At 32.5% G+C, this 22,819-nt stretch overlaps 4 protein-coding genes across 9 annotated transcripts; 2 read left to right on the top strand and 2 right to left on the bottom strand.

The window, feature by feature from the left end:
• Positions 1-5,144, bottom strand: LOC114370861 (GDT1-like protein 5). 6 transcript variants are annotated; one of them, XM_028328258.1, is made up of 13 exons: positions 4,950-5,142; positions 4,792-4,860; positions 4,244-4,303; positions 4,043-4,090; positions 3,440-3,528; positions 3,290-3,326; positions 3,163-3,210; positions 2,413-2,481; positions 2,274-2,318; positions 2,127-2,188; positions 1,787-1,859; positions 1,327-1,412; positions 1-146 (listed from the first exon to the last, which is right to left on the bottom strand). In XM_028328258.1, the coding sequence occupies exons 1-12, from the start codon at positions 4,965-4,967 to the stop codon at positions 1,341-1,343; spliced, it is 690 nt and encodes a 229-aa protein (XP_028184059.1). In that variant the 5' UTR covers positions 4,968-5,142; the 3' UTR covers positions 1-146; positions 1,327-1,340. The 6 variants fall into 6 exon arrangements, with proteins under 6 accessions (XP_028184059.1, XP_028184061.1, XP_028184060.1 ...); XM_028328260.1 differs by lacking the exon at positions 1-146 and adding an exon at positions 584-817; XM_028328259.1 differs by lacking the exon at positions 1-146 and adding an exon at positions 584-767.
• A 4,424-nt stretch (positions 5,145-9,568) lies between these two features.
• LOC114369343 (CTL-like protein DDB_G0274487) lies at positions 9,569-13,641 on the top strand. The gene is made up of 7 exons (XM_028326564.1): positions 9,569-9,750; positions 9,872-10,320; positions 11,167-11,350; positions 11,457-11,681; positions 11,781-11,897; positions 12,476-12,709; positions 13,146-13,641. Exons 1-7 carry the CDS (start codon positions 9,688-9,690, stop codon positions 13,359-13,361), a joined length of 1,488 nt encoding a protein of 495 aa, XP_028182365.1. The 5' UTR covers positions 9,569-9,687; the 3' UTR covers positions 13,362-13,641.
• Positions 13,642-16,741: 3,100 nt separating this feature from the next.
• Positions 16,742-20,799, top strand: LOC114369626 (transcription factor TGA2.2-like). The gene is made up of 11 exons (XM_028326851.1): positions 16,742-16,969; positions 17,137-17,222; positions 17,301-17,374; positions 17,457-17,627; positions 18,059-18,163; positions 18,254-18,313; positions 18,564-18,641; positions 18,737-18,794; positions 19,506-19,777; positions 19,870-20,115; positions 20,398-20,799. The coding sequence occupies exons 1-11, from the start codon at positions 16,899-16,901 to the stop codon at positions 20,545-20,547; spliced, it is 1,371 nt and encodes a 456-aa protein (XP_028182652.1). The 5' UTR covers positions 16,742-16,898; the 3' UTR covers positions 20,548-20,799.
• Positions 20,800-20,852: 53 nt separating this feature from the next.
• LOC114369627 lies at positions 20,853-21,964 on the bottom strand. The gene is made up of 2 exons (XM_028326852.1): positions 21,408-21,964; positions 20,853-21,175 (listed from the first exon to the last, which is right to left on the bottom strand). Exons 1-2 carry the CDS (start codon positions 21,742-21,744, stop codon positions 21,120-21,122), a joined length of 393 nt encoding a protein of 130 aa, XP_028182653.1. The 5' UTR covers positions 21,745-21,964; the 3' UTR covers positions 20,853-21,119.
• Positions 21,965-22,819: the final 855 nt, after the last annotated feature.

Genomic DNA, 22,819 nt, shown 5'->3' with positions numbered 1-22,819 from the left:
TTGAGCAATTCGGTTTTTTGCTTTCTTTATAAATGAAAAATGTTCAATCTTTTTCGCATGGAGAAACACCTTCCGAAGCTTTGATTCTCTAATACGAAAAAATAACTACTTGTCGGGCATCAATTTGGTAGCATGACATCATCCAACTGTAATAACAAACTCACATAAAAATGTTATTTAGGATTATGGCGTCTCTAAACATTTTTTTATAAGCAGATGCTAAGGACATGCTAATGTACTTAAAGAAAAAATATTTTTATTAAAAGACATAAAATTACATCATTCATAATTTTTTTTTTATCTTCTCTTATAATATCCACAATAAATATTTTTTTCTTTTTTAGTTTCTTAATCAATGTTGTTCTTCTGACATTGGTTGGCAAGATCCTTTTTTATACTGGCAAGGGATAGGAGGTCATGGCAGGTCACCATCACTATTGAACAGCAAGAATTTTCATTTTGGGGTGGAGCGGTTAATTAGGATTTTTTTAAAAGTTTGTTACAGTTGAAATTATCGGTGTGGAGCAAGACTTGTACAATGGTGCTTGACACTTTAGGGGGAAACAACTAAAGATCAGCCTTGTGAGAGACAAAGATCACGAGTGATAATCAGTCAAGTTACAGCACTTGGGATGGTTCTACCCACTTTGCAAGGAGAGATTATAGTACATAACTTAAGTGCACCCAAATTGGGTGCACAATGCGTTGTGACCCACCAGTTTCACTTTGAACTACTGCTCCAATGATGGAAAAGTTTTTCATCCCCTCTTACACAAGCAAGGACAAAAAGATCACCCCCAAGGGCATTGATTCAACACTGTCAACATCATATGCATACAAGCAACTGAAGTAAGCATGGTTTTCCTCCCAACAGTATCAACCCCTCTACTTCTTGTTTTATTACTTCCTCCAAGATGCATGCATTCCCATTTCTATGGCATTAGACAGTTTCCCAGGGACATCAATAAAACAACCTTGGAAACTAAAGACAATTTTTTCCCCCAAACTAGTCCATTACATTCCTCAAGCATTGGAAATTTACACGTGGATTTAATGGATGAAGGGATGAATATAATGAGAGATTAAGTGTAGGCACATGTTTGTCTAAACATAACAATCCACTCACGTTGACTGTTTATATTGAATTTGGCTGTCATCCTACAATGGTAAATTTATTTTAAACTACAAAAGGGTCGAAATAATGAAATCTATGACCTGGGGAGGATTAGGCACGAAGCTGAGCATTTTTAGCAACCAACCCCAACCATAATAACAAACATATTTGCTAAACATGTCTTGTAAAAAACACAATGAATAATCACTAACCAATAGCACAGCCTTCATGATTCAACTGGAGAGAGGAATGACTGAATTCCAAAAACAATGAAAAGAATTCCACCTGAGAGTGCAACCTGCAAAGTATTGAGAACAACATTTAGATAACATACAGGCTCAGCTTAATGCTATATTACAGTAATATGGTAGTAAATCAGAATTGCACACTACATCAAAAAGTGTTCTAAGGACTCATGGCTATAATGTTGTATTTTTATTCACATATTGCATCCTCTTCATTATTCCATCACCTGTTCCATTAATTCTTATATATTCTGTTTTCATAACTCCCATTTTTTTTTTGTAGTCTGAAACTAATTTTGAATTATTTAAACTCGATGCATGAGGACTTTCTCAGATACAGAATATTGAATTAAAAATTTAAAAGACAAGGGGGGAAAAAACAGATGGACAACAAGCACTGATAATAAAAAGGAGTAGAAATTGTTACAATTTTTTCAGATATCTGAGAAGCTAAACTCTTCCCTCCAACAACAGCAGCAGAAGTGCACAATGCTTGTCCCCTATGAAAAGTAATTAAGAATTACATTTGTCTCCTACAAAATTGCAGGACCTTAGGATTGTGACACATCCTAAATACATATTTATGCATCTAGACAAACACAATGCATGTGCAAGGCATATACACATTACACATGTATGAGAATTACAGCAACAAATTATTGAAATAACATATGCCATCATGGGCAACCAAAGGAAAAATAGGCAATGTCCCAAGGAAATAGGTTGAGCCCAGAATAAAGGCAGAAAAATTAAAAGTCAAAACTTACAGAATCCCTCCAAGAACCACACCAAATGGGTTCTCATCTGCAGCCAAACCTATGGTAGCCAGCTGAAACAGAAAAAAGTTGTGTGCTTAATGAAGTGATGAAGCGGACTACAATAAAAGAGCTTGTGTGGCTATGCAATATCCTCACCTGGCTCTTGTCACCCCATTCACCAAAAAAGGTGATTGAAAATGCCTGTAGAATAGAGATGATAAAGGGGATTAAACTTAACCCAGTTCAGTGTTCAGCTACATTCTGTATAGAGATACAATGGTTAATAATTTATTACCTGTAAAAAGATAGGAGAAAAAAACTGAGATAAAAATGACCGTTTATGCTTTTTTGTGGCATCATCATCCTGGGAAATAAAACGCATAATATATACAGTATTAGAACAACCAAAATAAAGCATCCTTGAATTCTGTTTTAGTATAATATCATAATCAACTAGAGACTGGAAATAAGTTACTTAATTCTCATCCAGCTGTTAAATTGGGAGTCATCCAATTGTAAATTTTACTATTGCAGCTTTGCCTACAAGATATTAAGTCCTTATCCAATTACTAAATATTTATAAAGCAATTTATTTGCAATCTAGTTATCAAGAATCTCTCTCTTGGTTTCTGTTGTAGTAGTTGTAAGAATTTTCCAAGGATCTCATAACCACTTGACAATCATAAGAAGTAAACAAAATATGTTCTATTGAAAAAACATATAGAAGGTGTTTGGGGAAGCTAATGTAGGTTTGTAAAACGGCTTGTAACCTCCTATAAGCTTTGTTTAGTTTATTTTAGTAAGTTTCAAGAAAAAAGCTCTCTTTAGCTTATTTCAGTAAGCTTCACAATCAAACTTATGAATAAGCTATCGTTAATAAGATCTTATTGTATAAATGTTTAACTCTGTTGTTTACCCAAATGAGTCCATTATATGTGTTGTGATCATGCATGGCCTTAAAGCCTGACTTAACATTTTGATGCATATCAGAAGAGTATGACATGGGGACAGACAGAGAATGAAGACAACACAAATTTTATTTTACCTTATTGCTATTTTTTGTAGCTCCATTGCTAGCCTTCCAATCTTTATCCTAATAACAATACCATGGTGCTGTCAAGAAGAAAAAAAAAGACTTAAAATAAGAAATCAAATAGTAGTGACAAACCAACCAATTTAGCTTCAACTTCAGCCAATTCTTCCGCATCCCTGTCCATAGAACGAAATCATTAAACATGAGTCCAAAAGTCTCGATTCAGATGCAAACTTATTTTCATTATAAAAGGATTGGCAAAATGATGTGATTGAGAAATAATAATCACCCTTGTTCAAATATAGCATCTTTCAAGGACCAAAGTCCAAATCCCAAGAATAAAAATGTTGTAATGTGATGAGTCCATGTGCGAGAGATCTGCAGAATTATACGAAGTTTACTAAAGGCAGAAATCAAGGAAAAAGAAAGAGTAATATAGAGCTAAACATATATTGTGGAATTTCATTTGTAAACACATGTAGGTAGCAATTGGTGGATGGGGTCAGCAGGTATTGAGTGGGTGTTACATATTATTTAGCAACATATATTGTCTTAATAATTTGTAACCGGTCTACTTAATGCTAGTTATACCCGGACAGATCATATTTGTGGGGTTCCTTTTCCATGTCAAAGAATGATGTAAACGGGACTGGCACATCTGGTGCTTTTATATACGAATATACTATTTTGCTGAGCAAAAAAAAAAATATAGAGCTAAACAAGATGTAGATAACACCTCTAATGCATACATGCCGAATATCTAAAATCTCAACACATACACTATGTTTATTTGATGGAAGGATAGCACCCCTTAAGTATCTATATTCTATAATAAGAACAAACAAATAATGATGAGAATTGTTAGTCGAGACCAGCAACAAAGAGTGCTCACCAGATTTGGAGCTGCCCAGCCAACAAGAGCAGAGAGAATGGTCATCACCTAGATTTTTCAAAATTTACAAGGAATTATGAAGCTCAAAAGGAGGAAGAATAGGAAAAACTAAATCATACAATAAGCAAATTATGAAACCTTCAGAAACAAAGATAGCATAGTAAAAAAAAAAAAAAAGGAGAAAGAAGAAAAGATGCTTACAATCAAAGCCGATAAGCAACCTGATAAGACTAGGCGTCTAGGGTGTCGCATAGCCAGTATCTAGAAATCATGATATCAAACAGTCAGAGTTCTAATTTTACTCTCGAGACAACAAAAACAAATATCAATGCCCTTTCTCATCGTCAAGAGCTATGCAAAGAGATAATAAATGAATAATACTAAGCATTTCTTCAAACTCACTCCACTAAACATGGCCTCCGACCGTCCGACATATGTTTGCTAGAAGTAGAGCAATTAAAAACGTTTTACTTTACATTCAAATAACAGGAGACACAACTGAATACATATTCTAAAATTCACAATAAAAAACGTTTATGTACTTTAGTTAAATTTCAACCAATAGACACATAACATAACGAATTTTTTTATTAAATAAATTAACAAACAAGGGTTTATCTCAGTTAGTTTGAGTCCAGAACATCACTCTAATAATCCAGACACGCAGGCCCACAGAAACCGACCCATTAATCTGTTGCAACCGATTACACGATCTACAAACGAATTAGAAAAAAAAAGTAGAAACTAACCGCAGCTGCAAAAAACGTTTTGTCACCGATCTCAGAGAGAATGGTCATGGCCAGTGACTTGGAGAAACCCTAATAAAACAGCAATAAATAAAAAGTGATTGAAAAGCAAATCCAAAATTAAGAATGGAAATCTTTAATGAGAACGAAAGGTTCCGCACCTGAACGATTGAGCTCATGTTGGCTGGACGAAGAAGAAGAAGGACTCAGAGAGAGAGAGAGAGAGAGAGTTATGTGAGAGTGTGTTCGTTGGTTATAGTGAAAGTTATCGGAGGAAGGAGAACATTGAAGAAGGACAAATGTATAGTCGCTGCTCAGAGTAGAAGGTGCACGTGTGAGTGCGTGGCTTCTTTTTTGCTTTTAAAAAATTATATTTTGTGCAGAGCATGGGATTCAATTCCCTTCCTCAGAATATGGATAAAAATCATTCAAAATTAAAATAAGCATCACAAAGATGCATCTTTCTACAATTTTTGTTTATTTTACCCATTAAGTTTCCATGCTTTTTTAAATGAAAGATGCTTTTTGCTTAAAAATTAAAATTACAAAATCATTTTAATTTCTACTTTACAAATAGAAACACGTATTTTATATAAATTAATATTACAACATTTTTAAAAAAGTTTATCGAAACAATTTTTTTTTGCTTTCATTTAAACCAGTTGAATTTTTGGTGAACAATAAATTAGTAGTATTGTAATAAATAAAAAATAAGTCCATTCAATATAGACCAGTTTTTTTTTTTTTAGTGACGAGCCATTATTTTAACTTTAGTGTGCACGGACAAAACACAATTATTAGATTAACATATTTTATAATTTATCGGGAAAAAAACACAATGACCTTTTCTCTCGGTGGTTTTTATCCACAAAAACAATACGGTGTATGTAGTAATTAAGACAGATTCGAGAAGGGAAGAAAATAGAAGGATGAAAAATAAGGAAATTTTAATCTCTTTACTTGATTTGTTTAATAAAGTGACAATTTTTTTTCAACACTAAAAACAATGTAGTTTATTTTTTATTAGTATTTTAATAGCCTTTTTTTCACAAAAAAATAGCCTTTTTTATGTATCCAAATCACTTTAACCAATTTTTTTTCCATTTTTTTCAATTAATGTCGCACTAATATTCAAATCTTTTACTCTTGTATAATCACACATTTTTTCCAAATATTCTCATATTAATTACAATTAAAATATATTAATATTGTAAACAGATTATACAATCATCCAATATTTCAATATCATTAATTTTTACAATATGTTTAAGATATTTTTTTAATTTTGTAATTATGTAAACGATTTTATACTAACAATGTATCAAATAAATTTATTCAAAATAGCACAAAAGGTATATTATGTTGCCTTTCATGTTCATTTTGGGAATTGCTTTTTAATGCCAAATAAATTAAAAGTATCTATTTACATTTAGCAATGGTACTAAAAAAGTATTGAATAATATTCACCCGAACATCACCTTTGATTGATTCCTCATGGGTGGAGGGGGTGAGGAGTTGTAGTTTTCAAGCTATCAGGTTATTGATGTAAAAAAAAAAAAAATCTATCAAGTTGAAACACAAAAACCATTTCGGTAGCTTCTTCGATTTTTTTTTATTTTTTCATCAAATTTAAATTCAACCCGTATTTAAATCACATCAAATTAAAGATTGATTAAAATATATGAATGTTATAAAATTTTAATATTTTTAAAATTTCTACCCAATAAAAAAACAATTCAACCATAGCATGACAACCGGAGGCTCAAATGATGATGTAATGGGAGATTCTTAAAGCTAGAACTTGAAACAACTACCATACAGCCATAAACGACAATTTGTGAGCTTTCCCAATGGTAAAAGATGTCTAGCTTTTATAAATTTTTAATCCGACTTTTTGTTGGTTTCTTCCATGAAAAGGTAGAGTTTGGACGAATGATCTAGTAGTTAGAGATACAAAGATTAATCAAAATATCAGCAACCTTATAATTAATCAAGGGGTTTATTAACATAGTAGGTGTTTGGCTATTTATTTACTGAATTTTCTACTCTGTTATTTCATGAATGGATCTGGATCATCTCCTGCAAGAATCCTCTAATCTCTCTCCAATAATCTTTTTGGGCCCTTAGATGCATTTAAACGCTCTGGCATCTAAATTACTGTTCATACTGTTAAATTATTGATGGTCAAGAGGTCTACTTTGGTTAAACATATTACATGAATTAGTTTAAATTTTTTATATTCTCTTTGATTCTTATAAATAAAAAAATATTATTTATTTATTTATTCAAATTAAAACTATACTTTAGTAATTATTATTATTATTATAATTCATTTTTAATATTTTATAAATCAAAATTTCGATTTCTCGGTTACTTTGAATATTTATTTTTTATAAATAAATCTTATAATTCGCCAAAAAGAAAAATTAGACTTACAGATATAATTATGTTAGCATGTCAGGTCATGTAAAGGTAAAGTTTTTAATTTTTAAAAGTTGGTGATAAAAAACAACAAATTTTCATTTAAGGTAAAATTCATCAAAAAAAAATTAAGAGTAAAAAGTGCAATTAAGTCTATTGATTAATATTATTTTTATTATACCTATATAAATTGTACTTATATTGGTATCTATTAAGTGAATATTTATGAATTATATATATATATATATATATATATATATATATATATATATTGTGTGTGGGGTATACGTGAGAAGATGTGGATATTTATTAAAATATAATTATTTAATAAAAAATAAAGTAAAATATAATTATTTAAAATATACATTTATATTAAAAAAATCATAACATACTTATAAAAAAATATATAATTTTGAAATACATGTTTATGCTAAAAATAAAGTAGAAGGATTTATCTTATATATAATTAAAGGTATTTATTTATTATTAATTCTAATTATATAAGCTAATATTTAACACTTCCCAACCTATAATCTTTTAATAAGAAAGTAGTATGTCACATTAATATTACCTTTTGGGTGCAGCTTTTTAAATCTGATCTATTTAAATTTATAGGGTTTAAAAGAAGTTGGCTGGAGGGGGTTTGAGACATAATATTCCTTCCATTCACACCCCTTCCCCCTATCACCCCCTTTCTTCTTCTTCCTTTCCATGCAAGTTTATCTAAGTAAAGTTTGAACTTTAGGCGCACAAAAATAAATGGTTAGTAGTTTTTTAAAGAAAAAAGTCACGTATATGAGCAGAAAGGCCGACCTATAACTCATCCATCAATAGATAAATTAAAACATTTTTAAATAAATGGTCCATTTTTTTTTTCATTTTTCTCTTTCAAATACTTTATTTATCTCTCTCCTTTTTTGTTTTTTCATTATTCAAAGCACGTGTTGTCTCTAATTTATAATAAATAAGTCTTTTTCACTTACTCCTTTTGCAAAGTTGTAAGATGTGAAAATAAAATCAGAGTAAAATATATAAGTGAAAATTAATCCTCATTTTTTAAACTAATTTTTGAAGTTAAAATGAACTCAAGATTCTAAAAGAAGAGAAATATGCGGCATTGTGTCATAAGTTGATGTGTAAGGTGTTCACATGTGCAAGCCTTCTATTTTCACATTAAAAAAAATATTTCTAAAATAAAAATCTTTGAAAAGAAAAAGCTCGTCAACTTTTTATCCTTTTTCGTTTTCCTTATTTATTTTGTTCATCGACAAGTATATGAGAATTCAGATTTTGTTTAAAATAATCAGCAGAAGGACCAGATCTAGCATGAGATTGGTCTAGTTACTCCATTGCCTGTCGACTTGACTTTGGGTAATTTACTAATAAACGATGTATAGTTTTATTATAATTTTTATGTTAAAGTTAATGACATTTTCTAAACTCATAAGGGCGAGCCTTTTCTTGACCTTTTCTTTTTATGTTGACAATCATAGCAGACAAAAACTACCAGTAATACAGTAGTAGTACATGGTAAGAAACTAGAAAAGTAATGGGTTTGACTTTTTTAAAATATTTTTTAGACAATAAAATCTAATAAATATTATTAATTAGAAAAATAAAAATTATAACCATATTTTATTTTAAGATATAATTTCTTTATCTTAAAAGAAATTAACTTGACATTTTTATAATAAAAAATTTAAAATTAAATAACAGAGCTTCAATTTAAGATAGAACTGAAAAATTAAGTGATTTTTTTATATATATACTAGGAGGGGATATGAGCCCCAAAGTGAAAATTAAAACATTTAACGATATATAGAACCAGCCAAACCCATCACATCAAAGTTATGAACATTACAATTTACAATCACATATTCACATACACCGCGTGGCAACTCCACTCTAACTGCTCTAAAAGCTCATCGAAAAATACTGTTTAGATAAAAATTACCGGTCCTTGACGTTTGTTAGACGTTAATTTTCACTTTCAACTTTCATCTGCGTTTGTTAGACAATTATTATATTTTTATTTGATTAAAGGATTTTTTCAAAAGCTGAATTACATTGAATATTTATTAACTGTTATATGATTGTTCTATTTGAATGGACGATTTAAAGTTTCAACATTAAATATAGTTATCTTTTAGAATAATTTTATCCAAGGAAATACAACATTGTTTTGGTGACAAATGAGGAAAGAATTCGAATTTTTTGTAAATAAAAACTAACGAACCAAATAACAATTAATATTTGTTGAAAAAGCAAACAAACAATAATTCTATCCAAAATTGTGTTAAAAAATAGTAGCAGTATTGAAATCAAAATTCAAAACCCTAGAAATTAAAATAAATCCTCCAGCCAACCATTGACCTTGTACCCTCGAAGGTTTCGCCTCATTTCTTACGTTTACCAAATTCATGATTTTATTTCTACGTAGTACATAGTATAATGTAATGTTTCTCCATTGCTCCCAATATGGATTCTCCCTCTTCCTCTTCCTCCTCCTCCGAGTTCGCTTCCATAGGCACCACTGGTCAGGTACTACCCCAACTCTCTCAAATCAATCATTGGGAGTGTACTTATAGTGTCTTAATGCCAAAAGTTTTAGTCTTTGGAAATGAATTTGGAGTTTCTAAATTGGGTTGTTTTGTTGTGACAGAGTGCTGCTCGGAGTGGCGGAGGAGAAGGCGTGACGGCGGAGCAGTCGCGACGGTGGCACGACGTGTTCTGGTTAGGAATATTCTTAATCCATTTGATAGGGATGGGGTTTCTTATGGGGGTTCTTGGTCTAAATAGGTTCGAGAGAGAGAATAGGCTTAACATTGACAAGTACACGTCCCGGTTTTCTGAGAATGAATCCGGGTTGACCGAGACCTACTGGCCACTGTATGCTGCTGCTGGTGGGGTTGGGACTTTCCTTGGATGGAGTTGGTTGTTGTTGTTGGGTTTTCAGGCTACTCAAATGATGAAGGTTTCTGTTCACATACTCACCACTTACCTTGCTGTCATTAGTGTTTTGTGCTTCTGGGCTGGCCAGATTTTCTGGGGGGTTGCTTTTGCTATTGGAGCTTCTATTCAGTTCCTGTATGTCATTTCAGTCATAGACAGGTATTGGCCTCAATTTGTCTTTTTTTACATTTTTTTTTATGTTGGATTGGATTTAAATTGTTTTCTTGTTAGTTGTTACTCCAACTGTGGATTTAAAACCAGTTTCAGTTCTAATGGGCTCAGATCTCTTAAACAAGTGGTTAGGGGTTTGAATTTTGACTCTTGTGTATGAAGAAAACTTGGTCGGGAGGAGGTAAACCCACCTTTTAGTGCCTTCAGTTCTCTCGAAGGAAATTAGTATCCGTAAACGACCGGAAATACCCCTTGTAGGTTTGTAATCATATGTGTATCAAGAAACGTTGTGGGTCAAAAGACAGACATTGACCTTGGTTGTTAGTATGGTATAATTAAGAATAATTTGCCATTGTTTTGTTTTTTCGGGTATCAATTCACTGTTCTTTTAGAACTGGAAAAAAAAGATGTTTTTTTTCCTCATAAGCTAATGGGATTGGAATAGTAAGTTATTCTTAGTATTTTGGTTTATCTAAAAGTCAACAATGCATCTCAATTTAGTTTTCTTCTTTGCCGTGTACTGTAAAAGTGGCGATTGATTTGCATATTTTGCAGGACAATATCTCTGTTACATAATGTCCTTGTTTGAATATATTCTCTGTTTTTTTTGCCATCCAATTCCTATGTTTTCAACAGTGTCCCTTCCCTGGAAATGCAAATAAGCATTTGTGAACTTGTTATTCCATTTTTAAATAATTTTTCTTTGTATGTCTTCAAAGATTAATGTTGCCAGTTTCTAATTTTGTGGTTAAGTTTTTCTGCAGCTTCTTTTTAGCCTTTGTATAATTGATTGAGTCCATAAGATGGTCTCTTGTGGCTTCTTTTCTTCTGCAGACTTCCATTTACGATGTTGGTTCTGCAAAAAGCTGTGAAGATGGTTTGGAATATTCCCGAGGTTATGAGAGTGGCATATGCATTTATGTTTGTCGTGCTTTTATGGATGGCCTTATGGTCATTTGGAGCAGCGGGTGTTGTGGCTTCAAGCATGGGTGATGGTGGACGCTGGTGGCTTCTTGTGGTGAGCTGGCAAGTTTTGCTATCTGTTCTTGTTTGGATTGGTTTTGGCATCAGATTTCTAAACTTTCCACATCTGATTACACTGATATTGCTATTCATGCTTGCAGGTTCTCTCTGTGAGCTTATTTTGGACAGGTGCAGTACTATGTAATACTGTGCATGTTGTAGTGTCTGGGATGGTGTTTCTTGTTCTTTTTCATGGTGGTAGAGATGCAGCTTCTATTCCAGCTAACTCCTTAATGAAATCTCTACAGTATGCTTTAACAACATCTTTTGGCAGCATTTGTTATGGTTCGTTATTTACTGCAGCTATTAGGACACTACGGTGGGAGGTAACCAATCATGATGACCTATTTGATTTTCATTTCCTTAATTTATGGAGGCTTTTGCTTTCATTTTTTCTTCTATTAAAATTTTGATTTGTCTTTCAGATACGGGGATTTCGGTCAAAGATTGGCAATAATGAGTGTTTACTTTGCTTGGTTGATTTCCTTTTTCATCTTGTGGAGACTCTTGTTCGTTTTTTTAACAAGTATGCATATGTTCAGGTACAATTCTTTGTCCATGTCATTAATTAGTCTTCTATATGATACTAATTGCATCTTCTATTATGACAGGTTATTGTGGATTTACAATTTTACATTTAGTTTAATTGCTGGTGCTTCCTTAGGAAATGCCATTGCCAGAGTTGTCTTAGTTTAATCAGTTTATATATCATCAAAATCATATTTTTATTGCTTTAGCAAAGTCAAGGATATGAAGTGGTTAAATTATTTCAAGCATTAGTATCTGATATAAAAGTTAAAAATGAATAAATAGAATAAATGTTACTAGAATTCCGATAAAGATAAATTTAGAAAGATATGGAAAACATTTATGCTCTGGCACCACTTGGCATTGCAAGAAAACACAACGGTAATGCATTTTCTTTGAATGGTGTAAAAAGATCAGTGTGGGGCATATTCCAACATCAGATTTGTTATGAATTGTGGATTGTTAAAAACAGTAGTCTATTTTGTTTTGATGATTGAAATATAGCATAATGACAAATTGTGTTTATTTTTGTTGAGTGTACGAGTTCTTGGAAAACTTAGTCTGGCATGCGTCATGGTTATGTCCCTTACAGATTGCTGTTTATGGTAAAAGCTTTAACCATTCAGCTAGAGATGCATGGGAGTTATTTCAGTCAACTGGGGTTGAAGCACTTGTGGCGTATGATTGTTCTGGTGCTGTTCTTCTAATGGGCACTGTTTTTGGTGGGCTGATTACTGGAACTTGCTCTGGTGTTTGGGCATGGGTTAAATGGAAAGACAGAGTTATTATGATTGGATACACAACCATGCTGATGGGGATGGTACTGGTAAGTTAACAATCTCCTTTAGAATTTGTTCTTGGGACTTGGACTACATGCTGCTTGTTAACTTTTTATTCTCTAAAAATGGTGAGAAATATTGAGATATTGTGCATAAACCACTTGTGACCAATTGGATTGTATCAGTATAATTGTTTCAGTCCTGTGGGCTTTTCCATAAATTAAAAAACTTATAATTGTGGCACGCCATACTTATCGTTTCCTGTTACATGTTGACCATGAAAAGTATTCAAACTGTGCAATGCTGAATACGTTCATTTTATTTATAGCTATGTATGACAGAGCTAAATTAATTATGGCATGCCTTGAATATTACTCATGTTGTGTGTTGAGTCGTTGACTATTAAAGTCAGTCAAAGCTGTATATTGTTGAACGTGTGTTATTTTTGTGTGTACATGTGACTTAAAATATGTAATTATTCAGGTTGGATTGGCCATGGTTGTGGTGGAAAGTGCTGTTACATCCATATATATCTGCTATGCAGAAGACCCCTTATTGATTCAGAGATGGGATGCTGAATTTTTCAACCAGATGTCCGAGACTCTTCATCAGAGACTTCAATATAGGAGTGCTCGAGCAAGGGAAGTTTTAACCCACAATCGACTCGATGACATTGTACAACAAAACGCATCTATTTAAGGAATCACATTGTTTGTTACCATAGCAATTTGTTTATCCATTACATGCACATTTTTCTTTTCATATTTCTAGTTAAATTAATAGGAATAGGAGAGAGTCTCTGGGGGTATAGTTTGGCTAGCTATCAGCAGCAATGTTGAATGTGAAAGGGGAAAGAGAGGTGTAACAGTACGCTGTGATTGCCTTGTGTTCAAATTTGTGAATTGATGTGTAAACTACAAAATGTACAGTTTCTTAAGTTTTTTGGCAAAAATATTGAGATGTTTTTTTGGGTGTGTTTTTTTTGCTGCATAGTTTTTGGGTGAATATTGTTGATATTGGTTTGAAAATTCCAATTTCATAATTAACATTTTTTTCGTGTGTATTGTCATCTTAATTGTTGAATTCTGCATTTTATGTAATTCTTAATGTAGTTATATTTGTTAAATTAATTGTTAGTACAACATTGTTTAATAATTAGATGTGAATATATGGGCCATGATTTGCAAACTGGTTCGTTTGATTTGCAGCCCATGTTGACCTGAGTCCATATAATGTTATGATGGGTTGACTCATTTTGCTTGTGAATTAAACGGATGCGGATTTTTTTTTATAGTAGAAATTGAATACGATGTAAGACGATTTATAATACTCACAGATCAGCTTAACCAACGGTTGGGAATTAACTGCAGCTGCAGTTGGAGACAGAAGAAAAAATATAAATTATTCAAACTATAAAGTGCTTACGATTATGATCAGTTGTAAAATGTTTGTATACCTATTCATAAGTGAATTGCTTACGATTATGATCATGCAATTATTTTTTCGTTGATTTAAATACGATGAGTAGTGATAAAAAAAATACGATGAGTTCTTAATTCCTTCCATCATTTTGAAGATTTAATATAGTCCGTGTAATTTCTTTTCCATATGGTCTTTCTATTACTTTGTTTTTGTCTTTTTTGAATTTTTCTTTGATCTTAAATTTTGAAGGGTTATGATATTGTAGAGGAATCAATTAAAGAACTTTTGAAGTTTAGAGGTGAAAAATTAATGGACAAAACGAATTGTTTTTCAGGTAAAATTTTACAACTAGCCCAAAAACTGAAGCAGGTGACTATTTCTGACTTAATTATCAGAACTCAAATGGACATTTTAGCAAAGCAACTTCCAGAACCTTTTGCACCGTGTAGATTTTGTTTCACATTTTTCTTTTGGCATGTGCTTTTTGATGAAGATGATTCCAATTTCTATATCAGTTCATTTTTTATTTTTTAATCATTTACTATAAAACTATATTTTGGCTTTATTCAGAGTTCTGATATCTCACACAGTTAACCTGCACGCAACAGCTGCAAGCTTCTGCGTTATGTTTGAATTGTTGATAAGATTGATGATTGTACTACTTTAGCATCAGTCTCACAATTATGTCTTTCAATTTTTTTAAAAAGACTAATAATTTTTTTCTTTATTTTAAAAATAGTTTATATATATATATATATAAAAAATAAATTATGTGTGATAATTGATAACATGAACACGGCCACTAACGCTTACATTTCTTAAAGAGTCATTGCCTTGAAGTAATTTGTACTAATCTTTGAACGTTGCAAACTAAACTGTAACAACTTTTCAGAGAACAGATTCATAAGGTAGTAGTAGCATTTTTAAGACCAACTTATAAAGTATATACATACTATCATGTACATATACTTTGAGGTTTATTAATTAAATAAAGTGTATAAATAAAGGAAGTCTGACACAAAAAGCAGAAGAAAAGAGTTTGAGGTGATGCGTCATCAAGTGGTATAAATGCTTTAATACGTTTTCCAATTTTAGCTTTACGCTGTAAGTTCCAGACTTCCAGGCTTCAGCTTCACCACACCAACGTTAGCGTATAATATAGACATACTACATACTACTACTTCTTCTACACACTGACACTGCAATGCCAAAGCAAGAGGTTGAGGTTCCTTTCAAGCAAAGATTTTACTTTATTTAACCTTACCTATCTCATAGCTTAGCTGCTCCTGTTCTTGTAGCTTAGAACCCAGAAGCCCAGAACACATTATTAATATTACACGCTAATATTTTTAATCTTAAAATATACTACTATACAGTAATGTATTAATTTGTTGTTTCTTAACTACTTGTGAATATATTTTTTATTTTTTAAAATAAAAATATTTTGAGATAAATTAAAATAACGAAAATACCACTAACAAATACTGTAGTTGTACTCTATTGTAGTAAAAGGGAAAGAATAATACTGAGTAGAAAATTGAAGCCTTATTTTTTGTTTTACTTGACCTCAATCTCATCACCATCCCATCGATCTCAGCATATGCACTCCTTCCGATAGCTCTACCCTCGCTTTATGTGACATGCATATTAAATATCTCAAGAGTATGTGATACTGAAATAAATACTCTTACTGCCCTATCATTTTACGAATATAAACTTTTTTAAAATGATAAGGCTACAGTTAAGTTATTATAATCATTTTAAGATTTATTTTCTCATTATTCGCGTAGAGACATCAAAATCGTTGATAACTTTTTTTAAAAAATAATTAAATAACTATATGTTCATCTAAGTAAATTTAGTTTACTGAAAATTATACTATTACCATAAATCTATAATAGAATAGAATATATTTATTTAATTACTTTAAAATAGTAATGATTATTTAACCTGCATTTATATCAGAACCTTTGCACAGATGATAGAGATCAGAGCTGAGAGCAGCTAGAGCTGAGAGCACAGTTGTGTAGTATCCTATTCCTGGAGGAGGCTGGAGGGAGAGAGCATGCAGAGCAGAGGATCAATCATATAATAATATATTTTGTCCAAACACTTTTTTCTGTCTTGGGATATGGATCAAAGATACGGGAGTAATTGTATAAATTACTTTGTCAATTTAGTCTTCAAAACTGTACTAATAATTAACTGAAATATTCTTAAAATATCTTAATAATTATGTATAAAATAATATCTTATTAATTGTAACCAAGATCCATTATTACAATTTCAAAGTTAAGTTGATTGATTATTCACTCACTAAGAAACTAAATGTAATTATAATAAAATTTTAAGAGAAATAAGTATACTCCGTAACATTACCTCCGTCCCAAATATAGGTCTCCGTAATAATACTGGTCAGTAAGATAAAAAATTAACGTAGTTTTAATGATTCTTTAAAGTAAATAAATAACTCAAACATCCGAATCCGAAGATTCCTCGGAATACAACGAGGATGGATTGCAGACTATAAACTGTAAAGTGAATAAAAAAGGAGTGATTTTTTTTTTAAAAAAGTAATTATTTATTATATTTTTAAAAGCTCTCAAAAACCTACAAAATAAAATAAAATAAAATAAGCCGTACTGGTGATGCAACACCACACTACAGTCCACACTCTTCTTAAAGCTTCATTCATCCAACACTTTATGCTTCGAACTGCATTTCCATATTCTGTTCTGCTTCCACTTGTGTTCTTTAACATAACATCAAAATGAGACGATGATGCTACTTTCCTAATCAGTTAGCTTAGAAAAGATGCAAAGCTTCAACACAACCGAATCAGAATCGACCTCACCTCTATATTCCCATTCTCCCTTCTATCACCGGTAAATATGATTTTTATTTTCCCTCTTTTTGTGAAATGAGTAACGATAGCTGGAACAAGGATTCACACGCAGCAACAAATGCATGTGTTTATACTTTTCATGATTAGATATAAAAAATGTATCTTTTTAAAACAGAGTTTCCTTGTTTTTTCTCTGGTCTGAAACAGGGGAAATGACCCCAGCCGAAATCCAACGCGTTTCTCGGATCTTCAGCATTCTTTTCGGCAACACGATGCCGTTGATTTAAGCTCAAGTTAATACTCTCTTTCTCCCAGTCCTTACAAATATATTTATAATAATTTTAATTTTTAAACTATATCCTTTGCTGCAGGTTCTGTGTTTGGTGCAAAGTCGAGCAATGTGGCTGTTGTTGCAAGCAACTTGCAGTGTGGGACATTCAACACGGTATTAATCTTCTCTTTCTTTTTCCTTTTCGTTTTTAGGTAGATACGTTTTGTGCACGCGTGCCTTATCTATTTTTGCGTAGAACCTTGGGTGTGCAGAATTTGGTTCGATAGAGCAGCGAGGCATGTTTCAGAGAGGAACCAATAGCGCCACCACCGTGTCCATGGGGAACCGGCACGTTGAGAACTGGGCAGAAGATAGCCAACACACTGAAGATACTTGCACAGATATAGACACCGATGATAAAAACCAAGTGGGTCTCTATAGAATTCTTGGCATATTGTTGATTTGGAAAGTTTTTATTACAAAGGCTAAAATACACTTTTTCGGTTACTCATTTTGTTTTTTTGTTTTTTAGTTTGGTTCCCCAAATTTATCTAAGTGTCTTTATTAGAACAAACTGGTCTTTTTACACTATTTTTGTCACAGATGCCACAACCACTACATCAGATGAATGTTTGTGATGAAGGTTGAAGTAAACATCCTTAGTGCTAAAACTTATAGAATGAGTAGTTTGGACTAACAGAAAACACTTTATAAATGAAGTAAAACATTTGAAGCAATGGAAAAAGATAAAAATAAATAAATAATAAGACACCAAGCATTTTTGCCTATTATTAATTAATATCTAGGTATTGGATAGTGATACTGATGATGAGAATTGTGGATTTTAATGTTTGACAGTGTTTCTCAACTGTGTCTTGGTGCAATGGAGTTGGGGACGGGGCACTTGTAGTTGTAGACTCACAGGATCAAAGTAAGACTAAGGTTAAAGCTGAAGACCAGAAGGTTGTTAGCTGCTTGCATCAAAACCTTGTGCTTATTATTACTTCTTGTTTTGTTGTTGATAGCTTACTTTTTGTGAATGCTTTCTTTTAGACCGTACGTAGGCTAGCTCAGAATCGTGAGGCTGCGAGGAAGAGTCGGTTGAGGAAAAAGGTAATTGCTCTTGGGACAAGTTTGGTTCTAATTAACTTGTCTAAAAGCTTTTAGTTGAGGTAGTTATCCCAACTGGCTTATAGTTGAGGTAGTTATCACTCATATTTTGTTAGTTAGTTTCACTATTACTAGTTGATTTTTATTTCTGCCCATCACTCATAGTGAAATAACAAGTTCACTTCTCACATAAGTCTTAGGATTACGCTAATGGAGCATGTTTGAGTGGTTTAGATTGTTTGGTTTTAAATAGGCATATGTGCAACAGTTGGAGACCAGTCGAGTTAGACTTGCGCAATTAGAGCAAGAACTTCAACGGGCACGTCAGCAGGTGTGAGAAGTTAAAGGTTTTCAATATATAATTTGCATTCAATTTATTTTTGTTATTATTCTATTTACTGTTTTTTGGGTTGCTATTTTCTCCAGGGTGCATTTATTGCAACTGGAAACCAGGGGGATCGCAGTCATTCTGCTGTTGGAAATGGTAATTAAAGATGACTATTTCATTCATAATGTCAGAAACATGGTGGTTTTATTGAGTATGTGTTTTTCAATTTTTTTTTCTGATATCTGTATAATATAGAATGGTAGCTGGGGAAGACAAAAGGAATGTAAGTTATTGTTATCGTTATTCCACAGATACTTGTAATGTTAGGAAGAGAATTTGGTGTCTTTGCATTGGATACTGAAGTTGTATGATATTGGTGTATAGATGATTATTCACACACGAAAATCTCTGCCCACAAAGTCTCTTAGGCAACTTAAAAACATGCATGCACGTGTATCTGGTCATATTCAAGAATGATGATGAGGATTTAAATCTAAATCATTTTACATTTCTTGAATCCAAACATTTTACCTTTCTTACATTTTCAAATGATTTAAATTTAAAATGTAGGGATGTTCACTTGTGCATTTTCAACTTTTTGAAAATCTTATTGACGTCTTGAGGGGATGATCAAAATTGATATGTTTGTCTGTATCTTGTTGGTGCTGGATAGGGTATTATCATGGCTAGATATTGGGGTTACCTTCTTAATTCCAAAAGTGATAAAAACCATTTGCTTAATTTCTTGAAGCTCAAGTTTCATGCTGAATATGCTTAAGTGTGCTGAGATTTAATTACTTTTATAATATGGGAGGGAATGTGAATATGTCATCTCTGATTTTTTTTATTTATTTTTGTATCTTTCAGGTGCCCTAGCATTTGACATGGACTATGCCCGTTGGTTTGATGAGCATCAACGGCTGATCAATGATATAAGATCAGCTATAAATTCTCAAATGGATGAGAATGAACTGCACCTTCTTGTAGATGGAGTGATGGCACATTATGATGAATTATTTAGGTTGAAGAGCATAGGGGCAAAGGCTGATGTATTTCACATACTTTCTGGGATGTGGAAGACACCTGCAGAAAGATGCTTCATATGGCTCGGTGGTTTTCGATCTTCGGAACTTCTCAAGGTGATTGATTGACCATTTGAGTTTCTCACATTTGCTTTTCTATGGTATAGAGTATATATTCTGTCTTGAGTGTTAATGAATCTTTTGTGCAGATAGTTAGAAACCAGCTTGAGCCGTTAACCGAACAGCAGTTGATGGGCATTTACAATCTGCAGCAGTCTTCCCAGCAGGCTGAGGATGCATTATCACAAGGCATGGATGCATTGCAGCAGTCTCTTTCAGAGACACTTTCTTCCTCCTCTTTAGGGCCCTCTGGTTCTGGAAATGTTGCTGAGTACATGGGCCAAATGGCAATTGCACTGGGCAAGCTGGCCACACTAGAGAATTTCCTTCATCAGGTAACAACTAATCCTGGTCACTAGTACTTGATTGTAACACTATCTTCTGTTCTATTTTCAGTTTTCACTTGTAAAATAGCACATTCATTCTTTTCTTATTCCATAGATTTATATTTATATTTGAAACGATTAAAACGTTTATAACATGAAATGTATACAGTGAACATTTTATTAAAAAAGTAAACAGTAGGCCATTAAATCATTATTGCTAATTTTCACTACTACCAAAAACCTTCAAAAGTTTATATCAATTGTATTCTGAGTATGTGTTGTCTTTCTTAGGCTGACCTATTGAGGCAACAAACTCTGCAACAGATGCGTCGAATTTTGACCACTTTCCAAGCTGCTCGTGCGCTACTTGTGATAAATGATTACGTTTCACGGCTTAGAGCTCTTAATTCATTATGGTTAGCGTGTCCTAGAGAGTACTAGGTGCCAGCCACACCGAGAACAATACTTGTTTTCCATGATATAATCTTCTCTGGAAGTTGCTACTTACTGCATCTTGTTGATCTGTACAAGTTTTTAACTTTTGAGAAATTTGTATATTATTGATATGTCAAGCGGATATTGTGCCAATGTTATGCGTAGGAATAGAATTACGTAGGCGTAAATGCAAATCATTGTCACCTTTCGACTTACTACTAGATGGCATTGCAAATAACTTTTATTGATAGATATAAATCATTTGTTTTCCTTTCCTTTCTTATCCACACATGGTAAAAGGAAATCCCAAATTTAAACACCAAAACTATGATGACACCTTTTTTTTCATCTAATAGAAAATTACATTAAGAAAGTATCACATCCCCTGTAATGACGGTACATATCAGTAAGTTGAACAAAAATCACCATAGAATGAAAAGGCAAACTTTGTACAGACTTTTCTCCCTTTTTATCTTCTGCAATTTGTCCTCAAACGAATCATCATTGTAACCTATGCTATATTTATTATGAGCAAGCGACAATAATCAATTTTCACTAAATACAAATTTCCTTAATCTTCAATCCTTATTTACCACTGGTCTATAGATTTTTCTCCTGCTATTGTTCATTCTTCCTGCCAAGAATGAAAAAGAACACTAGTAAGATATTCAATTTTCTTCAAGCAGTTTCGTCATATGCAAGTCAATGGTTGCATAAATTTATTCAAGATGAAAATAATACATAGAAAAATGAAATAACATTCTACTAATATCTATAAATTACTTCATAAAGATGGGGGGGATTTATTTTTATTTTTTAAATGCCCATTGAAAAGTTTATCTAATCAAGGGATAACAAAACTCTACCTGGTCTTTGGTTTTTCCTGCATGCCACTTGTGGAATGAACACCCCAGTACCTTTACCATTCTTCCACAAGTTCACTAGCCAAAGGGGTGGTGAACCAGAACTATGTCTTTCCCACAAAGAAAAGTTGCTTGCGGATGGAGATGCACAGTTAAAGCTGTAAGCTGACCTGTTTGAACCACCATTTGTGACATTAATGGGGTTGAAACTTCTTGTTTCTAGTAAATCTTCATTGTCTTCAGATGTCAATAGCAGAATCTGCCTCCTAATCTCAGCATAGAAAGTATCTTCTTCATATTCTGCCTCAGACATAACACTAGGAACTGAATTCATCTCCATAACAAGATTTAGGATTAACCAAGCTTTCTAATGAAAAATTAACTTGAATTGCAGGCTTATGTTGCTGTAAGGAAATTATGATTTGGGACGTGATAATAAAAGGGTGTTTAGGTTTATGTATAGATGGATGAATAAGAGAGAAAAGAGATTACTTTGAGGTCAGTGTTGTGAAAGTAGGAGTGTGTAAATCTCATCTCCGATAGTGTCCAAGTTGGAAGAATATGTCCATTTCGTACGTTAGCAAATGTCCGATACTTTAAATTTTATGATGCAATCATTAAATCAATATTTACCAAATCAAGTGGATCAGAACACATGGCATTTGGCGGTTACTTTCTAGTGACATTAATGGTCATTATTCATCACCCAACATCAACATCAGGGCATGCTTATGGTTTGGGTTACCTTACCATTAAATATCAATTTTTTAAATAACAATTTATTCGTAACCTCGACCTGTTTGTGTTACAAGTATTGGAAGACGTTAATTAAGAGTATCTTATTGGTGTTGGTTCACTTCTTATAACTAACGTTAAAACGGTCAAATCTTATATGCTGATATTTGGATTGCTGAAACTCTGATTACGCTATTAAAAAAATAAACACAAGTTTGGTTCCATTTTTGGCATGCTCTTTGAAGAATTGCCCATGATACTGTATTCAAACTAGGAGCCTGTAATGTATTATGATTATGATGAAATTCTTAACACGAAGGGGGACACAATAAATGTCACAGATTCCTGACAAAAAATTCGTGGTTAAAGATAATGATTGTTAGTTATCTTAGACTAGTTGCTTCAAGCCACTAATTTTAACCAAGATTTGGGTGATATATTAACGTCCAAAGCAAAGTTTTCACCAAGTCACCTTTCCTTTATGTATTCAGGAGCTTTGACACGGTAAAATAAAAAATAAAAAAATCCAACTTCTCTGTAACTTGATATTAGCAAATGATCAGTTAAAAAAAACAGCTTGTACCTCAAAAAAGATACACTGGCCTCAAATTGATATTGCGAGTTCTATATTTTAAAGTGTTGTTGAGTATAGAAAATCATATAAAAACCGATTTATTGAA

This window comes from Glycine soja, chromosome 10 (assembly GCF_004193775.1).
Source record: "Glycine soja cultivar W05 chromosome 10, ASM419377v2, whole genome shotgun sequence".
In the NCBI taxonomy this organism is placed as follows: domain Eukaryota; kingdom Viridiplantae; phylum Streptophyta; class Magnoliopsida; order Fabales; family Fabaceae; genus Glycine; species Glycine soja.
The sequence above is the reverse complement of the archived record's forward strand: the minus strand, read 5'-3'. Positions and strand labels throughout refer to the sequence as shown.